The sequence below is a fragment of the Rhinolophus ferrumequinum genome, chromosome 13, assembly GCF_004115265.2.
Source record: "Rhinolophus ferrumequinum isolate MPI-CBG mRhiFer1 chromosome 13, mRhiFer1_v1.p, whole genome shotgun sequence".
Classification (NCBI taxonomy): Eukaryota; Metazoa; Chordata; class Mammalia; order Chiroptera; family Rhinolophidae; genus Rhinolophus; species Rhinolophus ferrumequinum.
Genome location: NC_046296.1, coordinates 64,539,216 through 64,562,723, shown reverse-complemented (window position 1 = coordinate 64,562,723; position 23,508 = coordinate 64,539,216). Strand labels below are relative to the sequence as shown.

General features: G+C 48.1%; 1 protein-coding gene across 7 annotated transcripts in view; it reads left to right on the top strand.

Annotated features, from left to right (window-relative positions):
- Positions 1-23,508, top strand: part of LPIN1 (lipin 1) — a 112,579-nt gene that overhangs the window by 40,300 nt on the left and 48,771 nt on the right. For 4 of the 7 annotated variants that reach the window (XM_033124705.1, XM_033124703.1, XM_033124709.1 and 1 more), the window contains exons 3-5: positions 18,789-18,989; positions 19,735-19,830; positions 22,950-23,260. In XM_033124705.1, the coding sequence (XP_032980596.1) occupies positions 18,789-18,989; positions 19,735-19,830; positions 22,950-23,260 (608 nt within the window). Of the gene's footprint in view, positions 1-2,453; positions 2,543-2,771; positions 2,898-15,311; positions 15,435-18,788; positions 18,990-19,734; positions 19,831-22,949; positions 23,261-23,508 lie in introns of those variants that run through there. The other 3 variants (XM_033124707.1, XM_033124708.1, XM_033124706.1) reach the window with 3 other exon arrangements.

Here is a 23,508-nt window from a genome sequence, read left to right as displayed (position 1 = left end):
TCTAGTCTGGCCCTGTTTAGATGTTGTGGCAGTAACAGAGATGGCAGGGAAAGTGCTTTCCCTGAGGTGGCAGGTTAAGCTGGGCAGCCATCAGACCTCACGAGCTTGGGGTCTAGCTGGATCCTGTTAAGATGTGCCGACTTGGGCGAACCCCAACCCCACTCTGCCCCCATGTTCGTCATTTGTAGGATGAGTGCTTTGGGCTAGATTTTCTGTTTTTAAACTTACAGTCTCCAAGTTTTAATAACTCAAGATTTATTTTAAACAAATGCTTCACTTAAGTGGCCTGAAGTTGGACTTTGCTTCCAGAAAGGCTTTCCTTGTAGGGTAGACTTGCTTGTTGACATCAAGGCCAGGTGCTCCCTGGAGGGAGGAGAGTAGAGAGGAGAATATAAGAAGACTTCCTTCTGGGGCCCTGCAATTTACGTTCTGAACTCTGGTCTCTGGGAAACTGCTGTGGAGGGATCTCACTTATAAATGCTGATCGCCTTGTGTAGCTCCCTCCTCTGAAGTGCCAGCATGGGAGGAGGTCACCTGCTTTCATGGGGGACAGGGGCTGCCTAGATGGGAATTTCCCCAAGACTAGCTAATGGGGCATCCACACATGGCCAGTCGGATGGAAGGTACATCACCTGGGCAAAAGTCCCGAGGCAGGCAGCCCCAAACTCCAGCCAGCCCTGGAGCTTCTCCATTGAGCTCCAGAAGCCTTTCCGACATTTCCGCTGGGGTGGCCGGAAGGCATCTCAAACTTAGAGCCTGAATTTCCGTTCCAGTGTACTGCCTTCCTCTTCCTTCTGCATCTTAGTAAGGAGCCCTGGGGTCCCTCAAGGGGTTCAAGCCCTGAATGGAGATTTCACCCTTCATTCTCCTTCCTTTCATCGTGTCTCACCCTGTATGTCAGCCGGTCCATGGGGTTTATCTCCAAAATATACCTGGAGTCTTTCCATTCCTCACGACCATCCCCTCCTGTCCTCCGCCACCAGTCTGAGGCCCCATCATCTCCTCTGGTTTCCTGCAGTAGCCGCCCGTTCCTGCCCCCTACAGTCTTTTTTTCAGATAGCAGAGAAGTGTTTTGAAAATGTAAATTAGATTCTATAATTCCCAGTTGTAAGCCCTTCTTGGAATAGCTCAATTCCTTAAATTGGCCCACAGGCCCTACAGCTTTGGTCCCTACTACCTACCGCTCTGGCTACCCGAGCCATGGCCCCAGGCCCCCACAGAGGACCTTTACACTTGCTGTTTCTGCTCCCCAGAAAGCTCTGTCTCCTCTCCCCATCTTCGTAGGACTCAAATGCTTCTTGTCATTTAGGATGTCAGTTCAAATGTGACCACCTCTGATCATCTGACTGTCGACATAAGAACAACCAAACCTGTAGAGAATTTTTATGAGTTTATTTGAGCCAAAAGGGGGTACTCCTAGAGGCAAGATCTCGACAGATTGAGAAAAATGCCTCCTAGAGTGACAGTTTTGCCATTTCTCTTATGCATTAGGAATTAAGGAGGGAATGAAAAGAGGATTACGTAAAGGTGGGAGAAAGCAAGGTGGGGATTGGATTGCAGGACAGTTAACAAGACTCTGTGCTCCCTTGAGGGTAGTTACACCTCTGAGGGCTCTGAAAAAGAGGATTACTTTGTCATTTCAAAGTGGGTTAACCTAGATGCCCAAGGAGTAATGGACAGGGCTTGCATAAGGCAAACATAAGCCTTTCACTAAAACGTTACGTGTCTGGGGCAGGCCTACCCACCATGACCTGCCCGGTTAGGAATTTATAATTAGATCACCCTGTGAGGTTACTTTTGGTCACTGGACTTGTCGGTATTATTACAGAACCCCTTTTTCGTTCACATGATCTAAATCATTTTGCCATCAGAGATTATTTTACTCTGTATTTGTTCCTTGCCTCTTGCTGGTGAATGGAGGCTCCAAGGGGGCAGGGCCTTGGAGCTACAATGCCCAGTGATAGGTATTTGCTTAATGAATGAATGAAATGTAAATTACCATATGGCCAACGCAGCTGCCCCGTTATGGTTGAAGAAATAAAGGCCGGGGTCAGAAAGGTTAAGGGACATGCGAGGTCCCAATGCTCAGGAAGAGTAGGGCCCACATGCCATCCAGCCAGGCCCTGGGCGGGTGGTTCCCTGCGGTTTACCAGGCTGCCCTGATTGCCGGTTCGCAGGCTCACTGCCAGCCTGAGCATCGGTCAACGTCAATCTAGCCTGTTGTCTTAAATATAAGACTTTGGCTTGGGGGAGGAAAATCAGAAACATGGCCTAAGGTTCCAGGCCCACGGGAAAGCTCAGGTAGGCGATGAAGGAGGGGCTGGCGCACCCAGGCCTTCCTCGGAGGGAGTCTACCGCCTTGGGCCGCGCGGGCTCTGAAAGCGGCCCAGAGGCCCGCGCCTCGCGGAGCCCCTCGTGGCCAACCCGCTCGCACGGCTCCGCCCCCCCTTAGCCCCGCCCCCGGGGCCGGGTCGCCCTGACAGCTGCGTGAGGCGGGCTGGGTGTTTGCATACAAAGGAGAGCGCGCACGCGGCGGCCGACGGTGAGTGGCAGCCTCCGCTCCGCCGTGGGGCCCGAGCCGAGCCCAGCCGCTGCCTGGGCCGGGCCGGGCGGAGCGGAGCACGGCTCTGGGCGAGGGGCGTGCGCCGAGGCCGGGGCGGGCCGGGCGCTGCAGCCGACCTGACGCCCGAGGACCGAGCTCTGTCCCCGCGGCCCTTTCGGGGGAAGTGGTTACGGGAGGGAGGCGGAGAAACAGGCCCGGGGATCCGGCTGCCTGGCGAGCATCCCTCGGGCCTTTGCTTTCAGAGCGCCCGCAGGGCTGCCATTGAGCGGTCTGGCGGGCCGGCGTCGGTGGTTGGACCCCGGAATGGCGGGACTGGCTTGATCCAGGAGGACGGGTGGGTCCTATCTGTGCGGCACGCAGCCCCTGCCGTTAGCCGAGGGCATTAAAAAAAAAAAAATTTAGGATTCCTGATGTGCAGTTAGGAAACTGAGGCGCCTGGAGGTTGACCTACATGCCCAAGGTCACACAGCTGCTGGGCGGCAGGCTGAAACCAGGAATCTGGCTGGGTTCTCAGATTACAGTTTGGTTCCGCGCCTGCCGGCCTCTGTGCACCTTTCCTGCAGTTTAGTGGGTGCTAGGCCTAGTTAGTTCCATCTAATACCCCTGCAAATTATTTTATTTTGGGGAAGGATGGGGAAATGTAGGATGAAAAGTGGTGTTTTGGAAATAACTTTTAAGTGCCAAAGTGCTAGAGTGTAGGTACCTGGCAGATAATTGTGTGGAAGGTAATCATTGCAGAAAACAGATGTTAACCCTATTTTTAACCACCAAACAGGAAACTTGAACTAAAATAACTGCAATGTTAATTCCAAGAATTTTTAGAATCCAGTAGTTTTCTTGGGATGGTAGGAGTGTTTTGGAAAAGAGGAACTTGAAACAGTTTTTCTTTTTTTAAAATTGGGGTATGATGGTGAAATTTAGTGTTTATCTTTTGTTCCATAATTTGGGTCTTATGAATTAAAGTAAGTGATTGACGAAAATGTATAGTAATCGAGAAGTAAACATACACTTACACTTTTTCCCCCTAGAAATGTTGGAAGACCTGTTTTATGGTTCTATATTTTGGTAATGCTTCATATTTGCCAACATTAGTTTTATTACCAAGCATTTTTGTGTGTGTTTTGGAGCTTTTATTTCTGTTTGTATGTAGTAGGGCCACGTGGTGTCGTGGAGCCAGGCCTGGACAGAGCGCTGGACCCAAACTTAGTGGGTCTGGAGGCCTGGGCTCCATTTAGTCTTAGTTTTTTCTGCCTTAGCTGGCTGTGGGACCCTGTGCAAGAATATTCACCACCCCAGGTCTCCTCATTCTGGGGTCTCATCATCCTGTCAAAAAATCTCATCACTCTGGAAAACAGTGCCTGGGAGAGAACTTGAGGGTTTAGGGGAGGGACTGAGGGATCTCCTGGTCTGCTGTCCTCCTCAGAGGTCGGATGGAGGTGAACGGACAGGGCTCATTCTGGAGAGGAGCAGGGAACTTTTCCACACTGGTGATCTGGCCCCATCTCTCAACCTACTGACCAAATTTTGTGATTCTTGCAACAATTTAAAATTTTCTGCTGAATGCTGGGGCTTTCCAGAAAAAAGCTACAGGCTATTCGGATAGTCCCGGCTCTGTATTGATTGTCTGTGTGTGTCTGACTCAGACCACAGCTGACTGCAGACCCTGTGATCCAGACACACCTGTTTGCCAACTGCTTCCGGGATGGGATGAGCACGTGCTTTCTCTTTTCGGTGAAGTCTTCCTCAGGGTTCATGGGTCTCACTACGCATACACCATTGGTTTACAAAAGATACAAGCCACAAAGGTTATGGGGTAACGGGGCACCACTATCCAATAAGGCGTTCTCCTTGGCAATTGCTTTGGCAAGAGAATTTCCTGCCAGTGAACTCTGCATAATTGCTAAGTGCTGCGCAATCTTGGGGTTGCCTTTGGGCTCAGATTTTTGGACAAATGGAAATGCATTACCACTTTGTTGGAATATAAACATACCCTCCTAATATTTCTGTATTCTTTTAACCAATAATATTCTTTGCCCCTGTCTTTTTGGGTAGGTGCAGTTTAAATCTTTGATGTGCAGGCCAGGGCCTTAATTCAAAGTACAGCCTTTGTTTGCAGCCATTTGTAACCACAGGATTAGCACCTGGCTGTTATTTGGTGCATGCCCTTTGAAAGTACTTTACATATACTACCTCACAACAATCCTGTGTAGTGGACGGTGTATTATCCCATTTTGCAGATTCGAACCTGAGGTGCTGAGCGGTTAGTAACTTGCTCATGGTCACAGGTTGGTTGGTCCTGGAGCTGGGATCTGAACACCAACCGTTGCCTGCAGAGCCCACATTCTTACCCCCTGCACCGTAGGCAGCACTCTTGAACGTCCAGGTGGTATTTAGCCCTCCATGAATTGTTGGGGTGGGGTGGGCGGCTGTCACGCAGGAGGGGAAATCACAAAAGCAGGGCATTCTTTTTGACCAAGACACAAAGTGGACAGACGGCTCTTGCAGGTATGTGAAACCTGCCAGAGGATGCAAACCCCTGTGCTCGACGGATGAGTCAATTAAGAGCCAGAGGATGGGTTCCTAGACCTGGGCTGCTTTAGCACGTTGGCCTCCCTGTAGTGTCGGTGTCTCCGTCCCCACTGTCCAGACCTTTGGTGCTCCTTGGCAGGGACCCGGGGACACTCATGACATGGGATTGTAAGATCGAGCATTGCAAAACACTAGAGGAGCTGAGCGGTCAGCATTCTGAGCGTTCGGATCAAAGCAGGAGCCCCCACCCCTTACCTTTCCTTCTCAGCAGTTTCAGTGACAGGAGACCCTGACTCTGAGCGTCCAGTTCTCTGAGGTCATTACAAATTAATGTTAAAGTAACACATGCACATGTGAAAAAACGACGCTCAGAAACCAACACTGGAAGTATATATGAGGTCGGACAATTAAGTTCATGAACTCATCCTAGAAAAAGTGCCACTTACCTCATTGCTGAATATCACTATGGTCACCTTTGAAGTACTCCCCCTTGTGAAGCTATGCACCGATGCCAGCGCCTTGTCCACCCTTCAAAGCAATTTTGGAACTCTTTTTCTGGAATAGCCATCAGAACTGTCATCGTATTACACCCGATGTCCTGAATGTTATTAAAATGTCTTCCTTTCAATATTTCTTTTATCTTTGAGTAAAGAAAGAAGTCATTGGGGGCCAGATCAGGAGAGTAGGGAGGGTGTTCCAATACAGTTATTTGTTGCCTGGCTAAAACTCCCTCATAGACAGTGCCGTGTGAGCTGGTGCATAGTCTTGATGCAAGAGCCATGAATTGTTGGCGATAAAGTCAGGTCGTTTTCCTCTAACTTTTTCATGCAGCCTTTTCAGCACTTCCAAATAGTAAGGTTGGTTAACTGTTTGTCCAGCTGGTACAAATTCGTAATGAGAAATCCCTCTGATATAAAAAAAGTTTAGCAACATCATCATGCAACAAGTTTGTGAACTTAATTGTGAGACCTCGTATGAGATGTGAAGGTCTCCGCCCATCCCAGGCCTGGTCCCAGGGTGAGCCTGTGAATGAACCTTGTTTGGGATGGGAATCAGTACGGAATTTTTTTCTGTGTATCAGAATATGTATAAATGTAATTCTGAACAAATGGGTTCAAGTTGTAAATATTTTTGTACTTTTTTCACTAAGTATAACGTTTCATGTTAGTTTGTGGAGCTACCTCTCCCTCTCCATTTTTCTAACAGTCTCATAATACTCCATCATATGGTGTGGCTGGTCCATAACTTACTTAACTAGAGTCCTATAGATAACTTAAATTGTTTCTCATGTCCCCTCTTATAATCAATGCCGTAATTACCGTTGGTACATGGGTCTCACAGCAGTGGAATTGCTGGGGTTTGTAGTGTGTGCAGAAAGTGACCAGGCATTGCCACAGCGCTCACCTCGTTTATTACCCCACCAGCAGCGAGTGATGAGTTTGTTTCCCCCACTCTCATCAATCCTGGGGTTTTACAAATTGACTGGTTTTGGACCTGGACCATCAGAAAGGCCTCCTTTACTTTGCATACGTTAAATTATGAGTAGGGTTGAATGTCTTCTCATATATCATTGATTGTATGAATTCGTCCCTCCTTCCTTCCGTCCCTTCTCTCTCTCTCCCTCCTTCCTTCTCTGTGAACTCTATATATTTTGTCCATTTTTCTATTGGGTTGGTCTGAGGCCATCTTAAATTGACCTTAACATTCTATAGGTGACTGGTGTTAACAGAAACTGTGGGGTTAGGAAAGCTGTAGCTGGGGTTTTGAATTTGGCACAAGTTCCAAGGAAGCAGTGTTTCTTGATAGTTTGTGAACCCTGGACTGGAGAAGGATCCTGCCAATTTGGGTATGAAATACGGATTTTTCTGATGTAACAACTAGGAGAGAAGTCACGAGAACTTGACAAAGTGTTAGCAGTGCGACCCGTCTGGAACCTTCCAAGAGCGGAGTATCTCCTACGTTGGCAAATCTGTTATGTGTCAGCAGTTGTACAGACTAGCGTCTGTGTGGGGTGCTCCCGCCCTTGTGAGTCCTGGAAGGAGGAGAACCTTCCCGGGTCCACTCTCCCTTGTCCCTGTACGTCTGGACTGTTCTGGGCACCCACTTGCTTGGCTCACTTCCTCACAGTGACCCCGCACAGTGACCCCGCACACCTCCTGCGTCCCGTCCCCTCCTTCCTACAGGATCGCCTGGAGCTTGCTGTCCCCCTCCCCTGGTCCCAAAGCAGGAGTACAAAACAGTCTGCCCTGCTTAATTCAGAAAGGGCTTTGGTTGGGGGACCCTAGGGCCAGCTGTTTTTGCTGCTTCGTCATTTCTGACAGGAAGTATTAGTCTGACTTGCTGGCTTTTTAAAAGCTCTTCAAGCTTTTCTAGTCAATTTTCTTATTTTGGACTGGAGCGTCTCCTGAAGAACCCTGACATAAGCCAAGGGTATCCCCCTCCTGCAACCCCCAAGGGTACTGATGGACATGGAACTTTTGCCTTTTAAGAAGCTTAAGTACCGTGTGCAGGATGGTGGAACTAACTGCGTGGAGCAGCTGATGGACTCACTCAGCCCAGAACTGGCCAGGAGGGTCGTCGCTTGCCCACAGGTGTGATGCCAGGGGCAGGATGAAGCCCAGGTATCCTGACTTTCGGTCTGGTGTTCTGTTCCCTGCATCACGCTGCATCTTAACTTACGTCATACACCCCCCCCTTTTTTTTGTCATTTACATGTAATTTATCATCCTTGCCAGCTGATAAATATCCACAATTCTCAGAAAAAAGGCTTCCTCCTTGCCATTAATATGAATCACAGGAGGAAGATATGCTATTTGTAAACCAATTTAATTTTCACGCAAGTCTTATTAGTCATTATACCATTTTTGGGATTTCTTAGAAACTGTCTGTTTTTAATGCTTTGGTTGAAAACCGACGTGTATCTCATAAGCTCCCAGGTGAGTGTGATCTGCAGCAGTACGTTGGTACTTGTACTCAGAGCTGATTAGACTTGGGCTTGCACACCAGACGGAGCTGCAGACTAACGTGCTTAGAGAGCAGGGGTGGGGTGGGGTGATGACTGCAGCACCCCCATCCTTGTGAGGCCCAGCTGGGGGGCTGACAGTGCCTGGCTAGCGTGTTAGGGCACAAGGGCTGTCACGTAGCCAACCTCAGATGGCTCAAGGACCACCAGCAGAATAAAGACGGAGATGTCCCTGGGCTCCAAGGACCTGTGGGGAGGGAGAACCCCAGGGAGGCAGATTCTGCCATGGCTTCGAGGTGGAACCGTCCTAATTAAAAGCCAAATGGCTTAAATACTCCTAGCGATGGGGTGCTCACTCTCCCAAAACAAAGTCTTCAGTTTTCAGAAAGGTTATAAATGGACACCAGTAATCAGTCGCTCCATAACTGAGCCAGTTAAGGTGTGGTGAGACTTTCAGCTTCTCAAGGACAGGAATCAGTCTTACCTGGGCCAAACCCTGAGCCGGGCACAGGGTAAGCACCTGTGTACGTAATCTGTGCTGCGTGAGTGGGGAATGGATGTGTGTAGAAAGGGGTGGGGATTGGCTAGTCACTCACCTGTCTCCAGAGACAACTTTTAGACTTCCAGGTAGATCAGAATAAGAAGGAGTGGGGAGATTTTTATCTGTGAGTACTTAGACTTCCCTAGTAAAATCTTTTTGCCCTTTTTCTTCACTCACACAAAAGTAACAAGCCCCCTTTCAGAGCTGCAAGGTCCATAGGCTCCCCCTGACTTGGAGCTGGTGGCAGGGTGCAGCCGAGTCTGTGTGCCTCACCTGAACACCTTCTTCCTTACCTGTGTGTGTGAGGCTGGCTGTCTGCTGCTCCCAGACCGACTGGCAAGCACAGGCACACCGCTGGAGCAAGCAGACCTATTTCCAAACCAGACACCAGCTTAGGAAAAGGAATAACAACTATTCAAGTGTCCTGCAGTGGATAATTTTGGCTTCATCATTGGAGAAGCGACTATATTTGCACATACTGTGTGTTATACCCTCCTGCGGTATGTGTGTGCTGCCACATGTGTACTTGGGACTGTGAAATCACACCGATGGTTTGCAGGATTGTCAGAGTATTGGATACAGACTTACCTGGATTTGACTGCTGGCTGCCACCCCTTATCTGCATTGGGACGCAGAGCAAGTTATGTAAACTCTAGATCTTAGTTTCCTTCTCTGCAAAATGGGAAAATCATATCCTTTGCATCATTATGATAAACAAGTAAATAATTTTAACTCATTATTACCACCATCTGGACCATGTACCAACCGTAATAGTACGTGAAAATGAACAGTGGATTTAAAGATTAGTGTCACACTGGTTTGCTGCTGTTACTTTCTTTCCCTGGGGTTGCTGGTAAATTCAGTGGATATTTAGAAGTCTCTCCAATGTGCTCATTTAACCAAAGTAGCCGGCTGGCTGGGACATGACAGATTGAACAGTGTCCCTTGGCCAGGAGCTCAGTAGAGAGCAGTAGCCAGCAGCAGCCTGTTCTGTACCGGATGTGTAATCCTGCTGCTGATAACAGGAATACAAAGCAGGCCTCGTCCAGGGCAGATGTGGGGTTGGTTTTCCAATCCAGCAGCTCCGTGCATGTGCCTTAAACCCCCATTCCACAGGTGTTCCTTAAGCACCTGCTGTGAGGGTGGAGGTGACAAACACAACAGGTATTTGTGCACAGGCGAGGATTAGTGGCAAACCTCTCTTCAGGAAATGATGAATCATTCTGAGCACAAGAAAGGTCAAAGGAAGTGCCAAAGACGGCTTCAGATTGCAAACTGAAGGAAGAAAGGGCTTTTGACCCGCTTGTCCCCTGGGGAGAGTTTTGAATTTACCTTCTAAGAGGCCCTGAGGACATATGGCTGATGAGGGTCTCAGTACTTGTGAAAATACCACATCTGGAGCCAAGGACTGATCAGATTTCGCTGCTCACTTACTCAGGGAGGTAGTGACCTGGCAGCCGATGGTGAGGCTTCTTCCCCAGACAGGTGGTGCTAACACCTCACTCCCATGCGCACAGCGTAAACATGTTGAAGGAAGACCATCATCACCTCCAGGCCTTCAGACCCCAAATTTTGTGCAGTTCCTATTTTTCAGACTCTTATGTTTTATTTCATGGCCTGTTTGTTAGCAAGAGATGCCTTATGGGCCTGTTATTTAAACTATGTTTGCAGTGAATTTTGTGTGGGGCATTGTCTTTACGAGTTTTACCTTCCAGGGAGAGAACATTTTCTGTATTTTTTGTTGTTGTTGTTTGTTTGTTTTTTAAAATTTCTTCTAATTTTTAAATTCTAGCACTTTCCCCTCATATCTAGACTGGCCCAGCTACTTCAGAGGTGGAGGGTGCACCTGGCTACCTGCATCATGTCTGGAAATTTTTGTGGTTGAATAACGATCCCCTGCTCCCCCCAACACACATCCTTTACCACCTTCCCCCCTCTCCCTCTTGGACCCCCGCCCTTTGCTCCTTCTCACCCCTCCCCCGCCCCCGCCAGGTTTTTGCTTGGGATGAAGGATTTGTTTTGTGATGTTGTTATGACCAGGTCATAGAATCATACACTTAAAGCCCTATCACATTCTTGAATTCCCTCTACAACCTCTTTGCCAGATGGTGGTTTAGACACTGAATACTTCCATCGATGGTGAGCTCACTCCCTCTAACGATCAGTTCTTAGAAGCTTGGTCTCATACATTATGCTTTCCACCCTGACTCTGGACCGGCCTCTCTGTAATTCTGACTTTAATTACCATCTGTAATTAATTACCAGTCTATGACCGTCTCTACAGCACTAGATACCCAGTAAACGTGAGCTGAATACTATTTGACAGTTAGAACTACATGACTGCCATCTGTTTTGTTAAAGCCACACGAGTGATTTTTCGTTCACTGGGCCTCACCCATTGATACCAGTTTTGTCCAGGCGATGAGGGAGGCAGCACAATGCAAAGGAGAGCAGGGTGGGCTAGGGCTCCAGCCTGGGCTCCCGTCCCCACTCTGCCCCTTCCTGGTCATGCTGCTCTGAACGAACGCCACACACCCTGGTACTCTGGTTCCTCCCCAGAAATGAGGCAGCTGGGCCTGAGTGCTGCTCGGCCTTGCTTAAATTTGCATCAGATGACCTCGCCTATGTGAAGGGGTTTGGCACATTGTGAAGTGCCCTGCAGGTGTAGCGGGAGGTTTGGGGGCTTTTTCCTGGCATTCGGTAAGTGATGTAATAAGGGTTTGCAGCGGAAACGGGATCGCGTTGGGTCTGATGGCTTCACAGGACTACTTTCTCTCCAAAGTTAGTAGACTCCCTTCTTGGATTTCTAAGCCCACTTACGTCTCTCCCAGCATATTATCCATCTCATCTCCGGTAATTATCCCGGTCGCTGCTGGCCGAGCTGTCAGGTAAGAGGCAGCCTGTCCTGGCTGCACCTGCAGCTCCCCCGAGAGCCGCTTGAAAACAAGGGTTGGGCTCAGGGCTGTGCCATTGTGAAGTGCCCTGCAGGTGTAGCGGGAGGTTTGGGGGCTTTTTCCTGGCATTCGGTAAGTGATGTAATAAGGGTTTGCAGCGGAAACGGGATCGCGTTGGGTCTGATGGCTTCACAGGACTACTTTCTCTCCAAAGTTAGTAGACTCCCTTCTTGGATTTCTAAGCCCACTTACGTCTCTCCCAGCATATTATCCATCTCATCTCCGGTAATTATCCCGGTCGCTGCTGGCCGAGCTGTCAGGTAAGAGGCAGCCTGTCCTGGCTGCACCTGCAGCTCCCCCGAGAGCCGCTTGAAAACAAGGGTTGGGCTCAGGGCTGTGCCGACGGACAACAATTTAACATCAGGCAGGCAGTAGGATTTGTTTTCTCAGAGAGCCTGGAATTCTCTTTCGTGCTGGATGTCCTTTCAAAGATGAATCAAGGTTCACTTCTGCTGAAACTCGAGTACGGTTGGGTAATTTGTTACCAGTAGTTCTACTCCAGTTGTTTCTAGTACATTTCCTCATTTCTCTTTGTGTACCAACTCATTCCTCATTCAAGCACTATACAGGACGGTGCACCCCTGTGACACCCTGAGGCCGTGTGTGCCCCCCTCCACAACACAAATTCACACCCTCCTGCCTACCACCGCTCCCATCCCGGTCTGTCACCATGGTCACCAGGAGTAAGTCCATTTCACCTGAGCCCTCGTCCTTGATGCTGGGGCATGCAGTTGTTTTCATGTGCTAACAGTAGGAGGGAGGCAGCTTTGATCGTGCATCCTCTGCTTCCATGGAAACGTGTTCTAAACCAATAAAGCACTTTCACTTTTGGAAGGTAATCACCATATAGACCGTGATTCCCCGGAAATAAGACCTAGCCGGACCATCAGCTCTAATGCATCTTTCGGAGCAAAAATTAATATAAGACCCCTTATTTTACTGTAAGACCCGGTCTTATATAATGTATAAGACCCGGTCTTATTAATTTTTGCTCCAAAAGACGCATTAGAGCTGATGGTCCGGTTAGGTCTTATTTTCGGGGGAACACGGGATTTAATTCAGTCACAACAGAGGTACCTAGCTTAACAGACAAAATAAGATTAGACTCCTGTCTTTCAAATATTGACGGATCTAGTCAAAGGAAGCGCGGGAAGTCGTTAAAGAAATCGTGGCCGTGTATGATTGCAGACATTTCCCAGGTCCCTGGGGCTGGGCCAGGTACCACTTGAGTGTGAGCAAGCCGCCCGCTGTCCTCAGGAAAGCAGACTGGCTTGCTGCACATGGGTCTGTCCAGCCACTTGACAACTGACAGGCCACAGTCATCAAGCATCTGCCCTGGATGGGAAGTGAGGTTGTTCACCGAGCCCGAGGGCTGAAGAGGAGGTTCAGGTCACAAAAGAAGGAGTTGCTGTGGGCGTGTTTATGAATGAGGTGTGCTGGACAGCAGTTGAGGGCATGAAGGAGGCAACAGGAAATACGGACGGAGGTGTGATCAGAGAGAACTCTTGCGGGACACTTAAGTATCAAACGGAGGAAGGTAGAAGGGAAAAAAAGAGGTGAGAAGCAAAAATGGTGATTCTGAGAGTTGTGTTGATTGAGAGTTTTGCATTCGTCTTGACCCTGGCGGAGGTGAGGTTTTCCACTACTGAATCCTGATCTTCAGCCTTCTCAGGGAGAATAGTGGGACATGTTAGATGTTGCACCACGTCACCATTTCATTTTCAAGGAGCAAACCCACAATATTAAAGTGGAGAAACTGTTATTTCCTAGATAAGGGGCCTCTGATAACGTTACAGTTGAGAGGACTAGAAAGAGAATTGAAATCATTTTTTCCCCACTTGTGTAATAAATGAGTGAAACTACTGATTCTTGAGTTGATGACTAAGGGGTGTGGCCTAAAGTAATTCGAATGCCCATATTTAGTTTTAATAATTGCTATTCAAGTTGAACATGCTTTTTCTTATTAATGCTGTAAATGGAATCCCAGGTGGAAACACACTGTTGGATATTTATGTTCCTCGGTGTATTATCTCTTTGAGTTTAAGTACTGTAGTAAGTATAATACTTTCTAACTTACAGAAGACTGTCCGGAAAGGAGGCATTCCGATGGGATGTGATAACCTCAGGAAACTAGTTTTCTTCCAGAAGGTCAAGCGAGAAAATGTCGCAATAAAAAAATATATGTTTATTTGTTTCTTAACCTCACAGTTGCTCTGAAAATCCACAGCACAGCTGAGAGAACCCCAGTTTGGTCGAAGGGTTTTTGTGAGGTTTGTCTCAGCTCTCCTTGAAAACCTTTTGAACTGCGGTTGGGGAATCCGGTTTCAAGTGGTAAATGAAGCTCTGTCAAGTGAATTAGCTATTTCTTGCCAGATTTTTGCGATGAAAATCAATATATTGAAAAGTAATTTCGGTGTGGGTGAGTGAAGAACGGGTGTCTCAAAGCTGTTCAACTGGAAATTGAACCATTTTGTTTTGTTCTCTATGGGGTTTACTTATCTTGGGTTAAGTTGCAGCAGTTAGGATACTTTCTCCTTCAAAACAAATATTCCCCTCGCTGCCTGATCATGTGACTTCGTGAAGAACGATAACAGTAATGAGATTAACTTTGCAAGTGTAGGGAGGTGAGTCTATCAGGCTGGTTTGTCTGGCTGCTTATCTTCAGGTCAATCGAATTAGCTTCTTTTCTTGAGCCTTTTACTTCAAAGCAAACTGAAGGAAGTGGGACTTTGGAATTGGTGCCCAGCTGGTTTATTCTTGTGTTCCTTAAATATTTGTCCAGCATTTATTTAGAGGAGATCCTGGAGGAGGAGCAGGTAAAGAAGAGCCGTGGTCCTCCCCATCCCGGGCCTGCGCCCCCCCCAAGCCAAGCAGATGTCTGAGGTGAACTGGGCCACCTCAGTGTCTCTCCCCGTGATAGGCGGCGTCCCATGCCTCCTGGGCCCAAGCTGTCTTCCAAAGAAATTTTTAGACCAAATACTGTTCATCTTTCTGAAATGAGTTCTGGTTAATGCAGTAGTCTCCTTTACCCCCTTAAAAATTTTTTTTTTAAGTTGTGGTAAAATACAATCTACAGTTGTAACCATTTTTAAGTGTGTAGTTCAGTACATTTCATCAAAATACTTCCGTGTTGAGGCAGCCATCACTACCATCCAGCTGCAGAGCGCTTTTCATGTTGCAGGAAGAAGCTCCGTACCCATTAGACACTTACTCCCCGCCCTGTGTCGCTGTTGTACTTTCTGTTTCTTTGAGTTTGTCTACTCTAGCTACCTCATGTACGTACGTGCCATAGTACAGTATTTGCTCTTTTGTGATTGGCTTATTTATTATTAGCATAATGTCTTCAAGGTTCATCCACAATGTAGCATGTGGCAGTTTCCTTCCTTTGTAAGGCGGAATAATATTCTGTTGTGTGTATGTATCACATTTTATCCATTCACCCGTTGCTAGACGCTTGGGTCGTTTCCACCCTTTGGCTGTTGTGAATAATGCTGCTGTGAACTTGGGTGTGCGAATATCTCTTGGAGTCCCTGCTTTCAATGCTTTTGAATATATTCTCAGAAGTGGAATGGCTGGACCATATGATACTCATAGTTTTAATTTTTTTTGAGCAACTACCACAGTGTTATATAGTGGCGGCACCATTTTGCATTTCCGCCGACAGTGCACGTCCTCGCCAACACTTGCTTTTTATCTGTTTTTTTGGATGGTAGCCATCTTAATAGGTGTGAGGTGGTCGTATTCTGCCTTTGAAAAAATTCTCAGTGCTCAGCTAAGGCAGCCCCAGCCTGCACATGTTGAGGACTGGAGCTTATTGCCAAGTGGAACCATGACCCTGTCATTTGTTGAGAATTATGCAGCAGATTTCCTGCTTCTAAAATGGAGGTATTTTCAGATTGGCTCTTCCTGAATCACTTCCCATTCTGGGCTTTTATCTTTAAAATGAGGGTATGGGAACAAACACCCAATCAGGATCCTGCCAGCTTCAAAACTCTTGGATTCTGGACGATAACCTTGAGTTTGCTCAGTGACAGGGGGAGGGATGCTTTGTTCTTGAGGACAGAAGAAGGGGAACATTGAGCTTAAATTATTAAAGATGCCCTTTGAGCTGCTAAGAATCAAGGAGCGCAGGCTTTATCTTAGATCGGTTGGGGCTGGAATTGCACCTCGCAAGCCATCTAGGCCACAGTCCTCATTTTACAGAGGAGAAGCGGGGACGTGGAGACGTGGTAATACCATCCAGTTATGAGCTTGCTCTTTCTTATGAATAAAAAGTGTTGCCTGGCGGGTCCAGGGGTCTTCTCAGGAGCCGTGTTAGCCACAGCAGTGGCACTGGTGTGAGTTTGGGGCCTCGGTGCTGGGGAGTGGCCACGTGTCATTCAGTGATGAGCACAGCTCCTGTGTGAGGTGCATGAAGTTAGGAGAAGCCGTGGGGGTGGGGGAGGCCAGGGGCTGCAGAGGCCTGTGATCCTGGCCGTTTGCTTAATTGCGCGCTGCTTGTCCTTCAGTTTTCTCGTCTGACAGACCTCACACCTACGGGGCTGTATTGTGAATCACGTGAGCGTGAGGTAGTTACATGAAAGAAACCGTACGGGATGCTGTTGATCCTGCCTGCCCATAGCTGTGGAGTCAGAGGTTTACCTCTCCGTAAGCGCAGTGTGTTCCAATCGGGCTTGAACCCTGTGGTGGTGATTTCTTTTATAAAATGATTCCCTACAAAAAAGTATCAGGGTTACGAAGAATCCTTTTTTATGTTGTTCATCTTCTCAGGAACTATCCCCCTCTCCCCTTTTTGCATGAAGTTAGTTAACTTGGGCCACTAAACACACTTCGGAATCATGTGATTTTATATATTTATGTGCATGTGACTCGTGTTTGCGTGGAGGCTGGACAGCTGGCAGTGACTCCGTTTACGGGGAGCAGGTCTGTGTGCATGTCGTACGTGTTCATTGCATGTGTTAACGCATTTCTTCATCTGAGGGAGGACGGTCGTGAATCCAGAGGGCGTCATTTAATCCTGAAACGAGAAGTGACGGCTTTCTCAGTCTCGTTCCTTTGGAGGTTTTGTTCATGGCTTCCAGCTCTCTGAGCTGTCCTAAATTAGAGTGACATCCACGGTTCTGGTTTGCTCAGTGCATGCAGGGCATCTGATCATCACGTTGGAGCCTCAGTGTCCTTATTCGTAAATCGGGATGCTAATATCGCTTCTACTTATAGAGGTTGGGGTGAGGCTTCCAAGAGGTACTTTTTGTTTGTTTGTTTCTTAAACTTGAAAGGACAAGGCTTGATTTTTGGACTCAAGGAGAATCTGGCTTCACCAAGGGACAGGAGAAGCACGTGGCAAAATAGACACATTAGAGTAAGAAAGTTCACAGAACCAAACCATGTGAGTGAGGCTAGTTAGGGACAGGTGAGCACAGGCTGTGGTGGCTGCTGGATCCTTGTAAGGAACCTGAGGTGGGTGGGGTCAGCGGGTCCCCTGTGCCCCCAGGCAGGTCATCGCCTTGGGGAATTGAGGCACGTGGGCTGGGAGAAAGGGCGACATCCTAGGATCCATCGATTGGAAGTCACATGTGCAAACCCTTCCTACTCAGGTGGCATTTGAACCATGTGGCCTCACTGGCCCATCACAGCGTTCAGTGGGCAGAGAGGAGGGGAGGAGAGGGTCTGGACGTGGCCCTGAAGTGGGCTGGGAGGAAGGGACCCAGAGAGAGAAGGACACTGAGGGCCACCCCATCCCTGATGGGGGCTGGAGGGTGGGTGGTGGGGCGGCCCGTGAAGAGGAGTGAGGGGGGCGGCCAGAGCAAGACCGCAGAGAGAGACTTCAGTGCTTTGGGCTGGGCTGAGGTGTCTGAGTCACATCAGGGCAGGTGACAGGGCAGTGCCCTGGGACTGGAAGCTGTGGCAGTGCTGAGGTGGGCCGTCGTCGGGTGTGGATCAGCACCGGGTGGTGGACAGAGCCGGAGCGCAGCGCCCGTTCAGACTCCCTCAGTTCTGGGCCTGGATGTCTCTTGCGGTATCCCTTTGCCTCTGTTTCTTCTGTCACTGCCCTCTTTCAGGCTGGCATCATTTCTTGTCTACACCATCAACAGCCACGAACTGGTCTTCCTGCCTTCAGTTTCTTTTGTTGCCAGACTTCTTTACGTTTTTATGACGACATTTTTTCCTAAGTCCTGGTCTGAATTGTCATTTTGTTGTTCGTGAATCTCTGTGATCGTGGCTGCACACTGCTACATAGCAACGTCAGACTCTCTTAGCGTGGTTTCAACTCTCTGTCCTTCCCCTGCACATTCTCTGGGGCAGACACAGCCCGTCTTTGTGTCTTTGCACACACCTGTCCTTCTGCAGGGCCCTCGTCCACCTCCCTACCTGAAAGCCTTCCAGCCCCCGTCCAAGCCGTCCAGTGCCAGCTGCTCTGTGATGTAGTTGCCACTGTCCTTGGTCCTAACTCCCTCAGCGTTTCCTTACACAACACACAGACACAACATATTTTAGTGAGTGGTGTTTTACCTCTCTCTCCATTATGAGACGGCCAGTCCTTTCAGTGGATCGGGCTGTGTCTTATTTATCTCTGAGCCCCCAGCACCAGGGCCTTTTGTAGAGTAGACGCCCTGGATGTTTGCTGAGTGAATGTCAATTGATTAGCTGGTCAGAAAAATGAAAGCCGAGCATAGCTGTGCCCTGGAGCATGGGAGCCAGGCAGGAAGGCAGGCAGGCAAGGACCCAGGATGGAATTGGTCAAATAATAACCATTTTTTCCCTGAAGTAAAGGTAGTCATTTTTTTCTTCCAACTAAGTAAGTACCTTCTTTCCTTGGCACAGTGGGAGGATACTAAGAGGTATCAAATACAGTCTTTTCTCTCAAGAGTCTTGAGATTGAGTCTGTAAAACCTGCGTGTAGTGAGAGAACGCACAGGTGGCCATAGCTACCCTGGTGCCCTACAGGGGTACTTGCTGACCTCAGCGAGGAAGGGCCAGTGCTAAGTGAAATGAGGCCTCCTGGGGTCTCCAGGGTGGAGGTTGGTGGGCGTGCTGTTTGAGGTGGGGGAGATGGGCAGCAGGGGTGGGTGTCGTGGAGCCCATTCCCGTGGAACAGAATGATCCCGGCAAGGTGCCAAATCAGACGTGGAATCCATGTTGCTGAAAGGAGGAGTTCATTTTAACTGGCTCTGGATAAATGGCCTTCCCCGAATTAATTGTTTGCGTGTCTGTGTGTTTTGTTTGTATCTCTGTTTTTAGGCTCAAACCATGAATTACGTCGGGCAGTTGGCGGGCCAGGTGTTTGTCACCGTGAAGGAGCTCTACAAGGGGTTGAATCCCGCCACCTTGTCTGGGTGTATTGACATCATTGTTGTCCGCCAACCCAACGGGAGCCTTCAGTGCTCCCCTTTCCACGTCCGCTTTGGGAAGATGGGAGTCCTGCGCTCCCGAGAGAAAGTGGTAAGACTGCAAGGATCCAGGGACCTGGGGGACGGGTTCTCTTCTTAGACGAAATCATCACATTTCTGTGGCTTCACATCTCCGGAGCTTGTCGCAGACCCAGATTTTTAGCTTTCTGTTGGCAAGAGCTGTTCACTGAGTTAACAATTGCACATTGAAATTGTCCTGGTTACTATGGCTGTGTAAAGTACTCCACATTTTAGTGGCGTAAACCAACTGTTTATTGAGCTCCTGAGTTCTGTGGGTCAGGAATTCAGACCAAATGCAGCAGGTCCGTGTTTGTCTCTGCCGTCTGGGGCCTCAGCTGGAAGGCTCAAGGCTGGGGCTGGCATCCTCTGAAGACACATGCCTGGCAGCTCTTGGCTGGATTCTCAGCTGGAAGGCCGCTTGGGTGTCCTCACTACATGGCGGCTGGCTACAAGGGTGGGCGTCTTCAGAGAGAGAGAGAGAGAGAGAGAGACGCTGCCTTTTTGTCTGACCTAGCCTCTGAAGTCACATAGTGTCATGACTATGGTTTGTGCTCTATGTGTTGGGGCAATCACAAGCCTGACCAAGCTGAAGGTGGGGGGTGGGTGGGCAGGGGAGTGGACTCTGTCTCTTGATGAGGAAGAGCAGGGGGGACCAGACTGACTAATTTAGAACTGTGTGATAGTTTTCTGTGTGGATGTATGTGATTAAAGTGTGGGTGTGGACCCACGGCCATCCCCCATGAGGCCTGTTGCGAAGAAGCATGTTTTCCTTTCAGGTTGACATAGAAATCAACGGGGAATCTGTGGATTTGCACATGAAACTGGGAGATAATGGAGAAGCGTTTTTTGTTCAAGAGGCTGATAACGATCAGGTAAGAAGGCCGGGTGGTCAAGGTTCCTGCCAAGTTTTGACTTTGAGCAATGCTCACGTAGGAGACACAGTAGAAGTGTGGGTGGAGAGACGATGCCGGGTCTGGCTGTGTGAAGATGGCAGCAGAGAAAAGCAGCTGTTTACCTGTCCTGGGTGTTTGAGCCAGACAGGCGGGCTGTGTGCTGTGTCCACACAAGACTCGGCAGTCCTGGCGTTTGAGTTTGCTCCCTATATCTCCAAGGAGCCAGAGCAACTGAATCACACTGGTCTGCACCCTTGTCTGAAGCACACGCACTATACTGGCGTCACATCACAAATGGCTGAGTGTTCTAATTTTTGTTTAATGAGTAAGCAGATCCCTTTTATTTTCATTATTTAAAAACTTTTAACACCCTCGTTGAGGTAATTCTTGTACCATAGACTTTCTCCATTTCAAGTGTATAATTTTGTGGTTTTTAGCATTTTGATAGATATGTGCAACTATTACCACAGTCAGTTTTGGATCACGTTCATCACCCCAAAAAGAAACGCTGCGCCCTTTAGCTGTCACCTCCCCGTCACCAACCCCACCTGAGCCCCAAGCAACCACTAACCTACTTTCTGTCCCTGTAGATTTCCTGCTTCTGAACTTTGATATGAACAGGATTGTGTAGTATGTGGTCTTTCATGCCTCTCTTCTTTCACTGAGCATAATGTCTTCCAGGTTCGTCCCTGCTGTCGCGTGTGTCAGTACTTCATTCCTTTGTACGGTGCCTGGCATTCCATTATATCCATACACCGCATTTTGTTGGTCTTTTCATGTGTTGGTGGACAAAAGGTTGTGTCCACCTTTTGGCTGTTGTGAATAATGCTCTGTGAACCTTTGTGTACAAGTTTTCATGCGGACGTACGTTTTCATTTGTCTTGGGTGCATACCTGGGAGCGGAATTGCTGGGTCAGACGGTAACTCTCTGTTGAACATTTGAGGAACTGCCAGACGGTTGTCCAAGGCTGCGGCACCATTTGCGAGCCCATCAGCCATGCTCGAGTCTGCATTTGTCCACACTTTCACCAATACTTGTTACCTGGCTTTGTGATTGTCGGCATTCTCGTGGGCGTGAAGTGGTATCTCAGGGTGCTATCGATTTGCATTTCCCTACTGACTAATGATATCGAGCATCTTTTCAGGTGCTCATTAGCCATTTGGATGCATTCTTTGGAGAAATGTCTATGCAGATTGTTTGCTTATTTTTTAATTGAGTTATTTGTCTTTTTTTAATTGAGTTTTAAGAGTTCATTATATATTCTAGGTACAAGTCCTCAGTCAGATCTATGACTTACAAATATTTTCTTCCATTATGAATGGCCTTTTCACTTTCTTGATGGTGTCCTTTGAAGCACAAAACTTTTTAAATTTTGAAGTCCATTTTATCTACTTTTTTCTTTTGTTGCTTATGCTTTTGGAGTCATATTTAATAATTCTTTGCCAAATTCAAGGTCATGAAGATTTATCCCTATGTTTTCTTCTAGATAAACCACTTCTTTTAACTCTCACTCACTGAGAAAGCCACTCTGATATAGTGATTTCTCTATAAATCCCACTCGAATTAGTTCCTGTAGGGGCAGATAGCCTGATTAAAAAGGAATGGCTCTAGGCTCTAAAACAAATGTCCATACTTGCAGTTTCAGGAAGCAATTCATCTCAGATTCTGCTTCCATTTGGAGCAAAGGTGTGACCTATGAGGAGGGCAGCATCCCTGCCCGGTGCCTTCCGTCTTCTGTAATCACCCGCCTGGCCAGCAGGAATCCCTGCCTGTCTGCTCGTCGTCTTCCTATTCAAAGGGAAGGCTGTGGAAATTCTTACTTAGTTCCTAATGGTGCTTTGACAGAAGCTCTTCCCACCCAAGTGGACACTTGCATTTTTAACTTCCATTTGCCCCTTGGCTTTAGACAGATTGTATGCGGTCAGAGCTGAGGAAGAATTCTGGGCGAGATGCCACGGAAGCTGTAGGCCGCAGAGGGCCTGCTGGGCTGGCCTTACAGGGAGCTGATGGGTGGGAGGGGATCTGGGAGGCCAGAGTGTGTTCTGTCCCATCCGGATGCCCCTTTCTGTCCCTGAGAGGCTGCTGGACATTGGGGAGCCTGTGTCCTTCCTCACCAGATTGCTACAGGATACTGTCTCTCCTCCACCTGCAGAGGCCCACCCCTTTCCTTTTCAGTCGCTGGAACCTTCTTTTCCGCTCTTGACCCAGTGTCAGCACTCTCAGCATTTCTTCTTCAGGTGGTCCAGTTGAGCACCTGAGTGAGATGACCTCTCACGCCCCTTCCAGCGGAGGCTGCCACTCTCAGATGTCGACTTCCTATATCTGTCGCACCTTTGATGTTCCCTGAGCTCCTTTACACGATCAGAAGCATGTTTCTATTTATCCCCTCTCTTTTTATATATATTCTTCTTGTTTCTAGGTTTCTCATAACAAATGAGTCGTTCATTAATAAAATGATTGCTCTAGTTTTTAAAAACCTGGTGAGTCCTTATCACACAGCTAATGACAGGCTGGGTTTTTCCTTTTGTTTTTAAGCAGAGGGTCAATATGTAGTTACTCGGCGACCAGTCCCTGGCTGTGCTCTGGCACAGGCAAGCACTTGGGCACAGTGGAGGGGACGGTTCGGTGTTTTTCTTTTTAAAATTAGTATCTTAATTCAGTGCATATTAAAAAACGCATACACATTCTCTCTCTTACACGCACACTGTTACCCACACTGAAATGCAAAACTGAGTCCAGTTCCTAGGGTAATGTGTCGACTCAAAAAGCCCATTTTTTTTTGGCTTTACTCTGGATAGTTCAGAAAAAGTTGAATTTTGGCGGCCTGAAATCACTCATAATTACTTTACTTTGTTATAATTATGAAAATGTGGAATTCAGTACAAAATAGCGTTTAATGAATTGTTGACTGTGTGATCTTGTATCAAATCTGGCAGCCACGTCTCCAGGTCACTGTGACATTTAGTCCCACTGCCTGCATGGCCCTCCCTGAGAAAGGCTGGGGCTCCTGAATGAACAATGGCAGGCCTTCGGCACGACCCTGCTCCTTAACCCAAATTAACGAGACTCTTTTGTGAAAATATTTTCTGTCCTTTAGGAGGTAATCCCCATGCACCTGGCCACCTCCCCGATCCTGTCGGAAGGAGCCTCGCTAATGGAAAGCCAGCTGAAGAGGAACTCCGCAGACAGGATGAGAAGTCTGGACCCCAACACGGCAGCCCAAGTCTTGCCTCCCAGTGAGACCCCTTCAAGTGGCTCTTTAGTGAAGAAAAGAAGAAAAAGGAGGAGAAAGTCCCAGCTGGACAGCCTGAAAAGAGATGACAATGTGAACACATCTGAAGACGAAGACATGTTTCCCATAGAAATGAGTTCCGATGAGGAGATGGACCCGCCAGACAGCAATAGCAGGTGAAAATGTGAATCAGAGGCAGGACCCTTATGAGAACTGAGTGACATAATTTTTCTAGAGGTTTCTATAAATGTTCTCCCCCAGAATTCCTTATTCTTCTGTTAGTACATTTTAGACTGAATTTTGGAATCCTGTGGCCCCAATCTTAAAGTATTAACAAGGTTGGATGTAGCTTATAACTAAGAGACAGTTGGGAATGCCAGACCTCTCTGGCTGCTAACGTCAGCATTCCAGAACAGAGGCGAGA